Genomic DNA, 6,022 nt, shown 5'->3' on the forward strand with positions numbered 1-6,022 from the left:
ATACCATGGCTTCCACAGCTGTTTCAGATGAAACTGTATATTAATGTGTAACTTGCAGCATACAGCTTAGCTGGAAAGTTATGTGGAACAGGTGACTGGGGAGATAGCTTTCACCACTTGGACTAAAGTCAATTTTGAAGGAGGTAAAAGATGCCTGTTGAATTCTGGTGCGTGTGTGTGGTTTGGGGTGTGCATGTGCAAAGCAGAGAATTCTTCACATTTCAAAAAGCTAAAAATATGGGTGGTTAAATGAAGTCACATTTTTACACCCTCATATGCTGAGTGGGGGTCGGGGGGCAGCAAAATGCAGCAAAGATTTGCTAATATTAGTCTGTCACTCTCGGTTTACAATGTTTTAAACATGTTAGAGATACTCATGAAGATGTAAAAGATGAGTTTAAAACCTACATCAATTGTACCAAAAGTCAACTGGAAAGAAAAGATTTTAAGTCCCTGGGCTTTTAATACAAATTGGCAGCCAAAGGAAGAGCCTTAGTCAACACATTTCCATGTCCCCCTAAACACAAATAGCCTCCAACCTTTGGAGGTTGTTCCTTCGAGATGTTTCATCGGTGACATCACAGTGATTGCCACCTCCCTCAGACTACTTTAGGCCCTGCCCAGAGCCCAGGAGTCCAGACAGCCTGGGAGACGAGCAGGAGTTGGAGCCCACGTTGGAGAGAGAGAGAGGAGAAGCCTACTGCAGCCCAGTGTGTCCTTGACCCTGTTCAGGTAACAGCAGGATTTTTAAGCTTAGCATACAGTGTGTATATGTGTACAAGTTGCAAATGAGAAAAGCAGAGGAATATTTACATTTCTTAATAAAATAGGCAATGCCTATTGTACACAGTATTTCTTAAAGTAGAAAGTGAATATTATTGATTCTTGTTTTCCTTTTTTTTACCTTGTTATGCATTTTCTCCCTTCCAATTAAAAATTTTTTTCCATATCATAAAGTATGTCTTCCATCTTTTCAAAGTGTCCATTCAAAGAAAGTCAATGTCAAACAATTTATTCAAAGTTTTTTATTTCACCATATGGCAATCACTTTAGATCATATGGTGTGATCTTGACTTTAGGAAAGATTCAAAATGAAGCCAAAATTGTCTTTGCAGGTTAACAGCAGAAAAATGGAAGATCGCTGATCTGAGGTTTTACTTAACTTTGGTATAAATGTGTGTGAAAGTAGAGTCCACCCCCTACAGTTAGCATATGTGTTGATTGAATTGGATTCATTAGAAATTCTCACCTTAATGCTGTGTTTTATTATTTTAAAAATATACATAAAAAAACAAATGTTTACGTTCACCATCAAAGTGCAAGAAATAGTAAGAGGTAAACCATAGGAAATAAATAAGTGTTATGGGTAGCCTGTCAATTCAGAGACTATTGAAAAAATTGTGAAAAGTGCATAATACATACCGTTTGAACAATCATTTTAAGGCAACACCTGTATAAATATCACCCAGACCAAGAAATAGATCATTGGAGCACCCCAGAAGTCCATTCTTCATCACCTTCCCCTTTTGCCCCACCATAGGTAATCATCATCTTAATTGTTGAGATAATCTTATCCATTCTTTTCTTTATAGTTTTATCATCTCTGCATTCCTAAACAATATAATTAAGTTTCCTGTTTTTGGCTTTGTAGAAATGGAATCACATTCTATGTTTCTCTTTGTAAATTCTTCTTTTGCCCAATAGTTATGTTTGTGAAATCCACCCGTCTTATTATGTGTTGCTGTAGTTCATATATTTTCTTTGCTCTATAGCATTCCAGTGTATGACTATACCACAATTCACATCCATTCTATTGTTGATGAGCATTTGAGTTGTTTCCAGCTTAGGAATAATATGAAAATGTTGCTATGAACATTCTTGTATATGTATCCAGGTATATATGTGCTTGAGTTTCTAGAGTAGTAGTGAAATAGCTGGATAAAAGGGAATGAGCACTATTAATCTTAATTAAAAAATGTGAAATTGTTTTCCCAAAGGTCGAAAATTTACACTAGCCAGGACAGTTATTTGCAGTAATAACTCATTCATGTAATCACTCCTATGGAGTAACCACAATTCCAGCAACTATTTCCAGTCTGCCAGTTCTAGTTCTGCCTGTAACTTCCTATGTGTCATTACAGAAACAACTTAACATCTAAAAGTCAGTTTCTCAGCTATAATCTTGGGAGAGAGAAAAATCAAGACAAAACTTGCCTGAGTTGTAAAGGTCATAGAATTGTTGTGAAGGTCACATTAACAAAGCTGTGGACAACTTTCAGCAACATTTTCTGAGTATGTTCTTGTTGGGCCACTATCCATGATTCCCTTTACTTAAGAGCTTTAATCTAATAAGATTTGGTGAGATGGTTATTTTGCCCTCCCTGAATTGGGTTGTTTTGATCATTATAAATAGGGATACATATTTTTTGCATATCTCTGTATTTCTTCAGAACTTACCCAAACAAATTTGTGTTTGAATCAGGGTTCAATTTTATTAATAAATTCATAAGGAAAAATTTGCTTTAGCATCTTTAGATTAGATTCCTTTACCCCTAAGCTCCTTAACTTCCTATGCCCCTCTGCTCTTGTGTACATTCTCACACATTCTCTCTACTTCCTTTTCTTCTGTTTACTTTCTCATTCAAACAAATCTTTGTAAAGATTTTCACTGGAAATTTACTATGTCCTTCACGTGGAGGGCAAAAATATGAATAAGAATTAAAAGGAAAATGAAACATAAATCAGTTATCATTGGTCATATTTTAAACTAAGATTCAACAACCTACTGGTTGATATCATCTTATTTGAACTTGTGTTGTTATACCAACAATTACATAATATGAAAAAGGATTATTCAGCTGGTTTATACAATTAATAATTTGGTACACTAATAATATAACAAATACAGTAATTACAATTAATTATTCAGTCAGGTTAGATGGTTAAAAATACCATTCAGGCCAAAATCTTGCTAACAACATTTCTTGCCCCCTGAACTTCCACTCTTAGCAAATAAACAAAATGCTCTTTCCCCCTAAACTTTTTCACTCCATAGTAGACTTTTGTCCTAAATATTTAAAATTTTATCTTTAATCTTTAATTTCATTTGGCTTGCATATACACAGTACCAATTATGCCACATCACTGGAGGCAATACTTTTATGTTCTCAAAGTATGGTTTCCTGCATGTACTACCTGTACAGACTATAAAGATACCACCCTTGCTTTTTGAAGTGTTTACAATATAGGCACATTCTGGACTTGACTAAAAATAGCTGGCACAAGCCCTTGTTGAAATAGAAGTACTCATGTGGTTTACACTTGCTCTTTGGACTGAGTGCCTGTTATGTGAGGGACTTTTGTTTGACCCCAGTAAGCTCTGTGCTCAATGCAGGGCTTTTTTAAGAGGCCAAGCAGCTGTTGAACTAGTTCATGCTTTCACAGGGTTAGACAAAGATAGGGCAGCCTGAAACCTGAAAATTTATGGTATCCTACTTCTATATGTAATTCAAAGCAAGAACAATACTAAACCACAACATGTTTTCTGTTTTGGTGACCTTGCTTGCTGGTACTCTAAGTTAGCAAAGCAATCACACACACAGACACACACACACACACACAGAAATTGGAGAGAGAAAAATGTAATATTTTTTATTTTGTCAAAGCAACAATATAATGAGGACTATGTTGGTCATTTTGACATAAGGAAAAAAAGCCAGGCTCTCTGTATAAGTCAGGGTTCTTCAGAGAAACAGAACCAATAGGGTGTATATGTGTGTGTGTGTGTGTGTGTGTGTGTGTGTGTGTGTGTGTGTGTGTGATATAATTGGCTCATGTGATTGTGGACGCTGGCAAGTCCAAAATCTTCAGGGTCGGTGGGAGGCTGGAGACCCAGGGAAGGGTAACAGCTCTAGTCCAAAGACAGTCTGGAGGCTAGAAATCTGAGTTAAAGTATTGGCAGGGCTGATTTCTTCTGGGGCCTCTCTCCTTGGCTTGCATATGACCATCTTCTCCCTGTGTCTTCACATGGTCTTTGCTCTGTACATGTCTATGTCCTAATTTCTTCTTCTTTTAAGGACACCAGTCATATTGGATTAGGATCCATCTTAATGACCTCATTTTAGCCTAATTACCTCTTGAAAGACACTATCTCCAAATATAGTCACATTCCTCAATAAAAAAATAAAAAATATATAGTCAGATTCCAAGATACTAGGGGTTAGGATTTCAACATGTGAATTTAAGGTGGACACAATTCAGCCAACATGTTCCTCTTCCATAATGCTTCTGTTTCCTTTGAGGAAAGAATGCTCACTAATTTCTCATGTTTTCTTTGTTACTTTTGGTTAGGAGGTAAGGACAAGCAGGAGGTCTTTTGTGTGCACTCTGAAGTCTGCCTTCAGTTCTCACCAAGCTGCTCTGAGAATGGAACGATCCACCAGGGAGCTGTGTCTCAACTTCACCGTTGTCCTGATTACAGTTATCCTTATATGGCTCCTTGTGAGATCCTATCAGTACTGAGATACCACAGCTCCTGGAATTGACTGCAACACTCCAGAACTGTCTTCTGTATGTGCTGAGATCCCACTGCTGTCATGGGATGCCTTTTCTGGCACCCCATAGCACTTCTGACCTGTTCGCACAATATTTGGGCTGCCTCCAGTGCTAGGATTGATTGTGTGATCTCTAAAGATGCTACTCTCAATAGCTGCCAAGTGTTTGCCAGGGAGCATTAGATTTATTCCCCAACTCTTACTGCAAATGTGTCAGACAAGCCACAAGGTTAAAAATAAACTAGATTCCTGATGACATAGAATTCTAACAAGCGCCTGGTGTGTTTCACCACACATCCCTTCATCCCATACTCAGCAACCAAACTCTAAATCAACTGCCAGAAGAAAGAAATTGTTAAAGGAAGTCTTTGTCAGCTCCTATAGCTATCATGTGAATAAAGTTGTCAACCCCAAAAAATGACTTTTAGAATTTATTTTACCTTCTATTTGTGATACTGCATTTGACCCTTGGCTGGGATTGAAGTGACAAATATTACAGTATTTCTAGCATTTGGATAAGCCAAGATCCTCCAACTGCTGAGAATTTGAAACCTTAATTTGAAAGGTCTTAATTTGAAAGTCAATTAAGAATGTCATATTTCAAATAATTCCATCGGTTCAGTGCTCCTCAAACTTTCCCTCTGAACTAGTCCCAAGGGCAGAGGGAAAATAAATCCATTCTACTAGGAGGTTTGGAGCACAGCCTGAAATGTCCACTAAAAGCACAAAATTTCTTTGAAGCCTTGTGTTTTATTAAAATCCACAAAAAATGTATATTTTACTCTGTAATATCTCCATGTTTGCTTTAATATAAATATTTAAAATTATTTGTCACTGAGTAAAAATAAAACATGAGTCATGTCTCTAAGAATAGCATATTCCAGTTTGGTTATTGTCATTATGCAAATAGAGCTAGTTACTAATAAACTACAGTTATAACAAAGAGAGAATAAAAAATGCAACATATATGTTTATGGAAGAGACATGAAATAGACATTTCTTAAACATGCTACTAGAATACCCCACACTAGACAGATCACATTTGTTCCCTGTGCCAATTCCGAGGTAACCATGGAGAAAAGGAATATTGTTAAACCTTATTTTTCATAACACCTCTCACAAAGGCATTCCTTGCTGAATTTAGCCTATCATTGCCATTGCCTACTTAGCATTGTGATTCTCATCCCTAGTAGCACAGTTTATGTACTCAGGGGTGATTTTTCAAAATATTTATTCTGAGTCCTCCTCAGACCAATTAAATAAAAATATCAGGGGGTAGAACCCAAAAATCTGCATTTTTTGAAAGTCCTTTAGATAACTATATTGTGTAGCCAGAGGTGAGAATCACTGATACCTACCAGTACTTCCCATACTTTGATGTGATTATGAATCACTGGGAAGCCCCTTTTAAATGCAGATTCTAATTCAGTTTGGATTCTGATACAGTCTGGACTGAGGCCTGAGATCTT

At 36.8% G+C, this 6,022-nt stretch overlaps 1 protein-coding gene across 3 annotated transcripts in view; it reads left to right on the forward strand.

The window, feature by feature from the left end:
* The window catches only part of LOC112397623 (solute carrier family 35 member F2), a 109,156-nt gene extending 103,833 nt beyond the window's left edge, over nucleotides 1-5,323 (forward strand). For 2 of the 3 annotated variants that reach the window (XM_024741873.1, XM_024741875.1), the window contains one exon: nucleotides 4,351-4,963. In XM_024741873.1, the coding sequence (XP_024597641.1) occupies nucleotides 4,351-4,521 (171 nt within the window). In that variant the 3' untranslated portion in view covers nucleotides 4,522-4,963. Of the gene's footprint in view, nucleotides 1-603; nucleotides 733-4,350 lie in introns of all 3 variants that reach the window. The other variant, XM_024741874.1, reaches the window with a different exon arrangement.
* Nucleotides 5,324-6,022: the final 699 nt, after the last annotated feature.

The sequence above is a fragment of the Neophocaena asiaeorientalis genome, unplaced genomic scaffold, assembly GCF_003031525.2.
Source record: "Neophocaena asiaeorientalis asiaeorientalis breed wild unplaced genomic scaffold, Neophocaena_asiaeorientalis_V1.1 scaffold389, whole genome shotgun sequence".
Taxonomy (NCBI): Eukaryota; Metazoa; Chordata; class Mammalia; order Artiodactyla; family Phocoenidae; genus Neophocaena; species Neophocaena asiaeorientalis.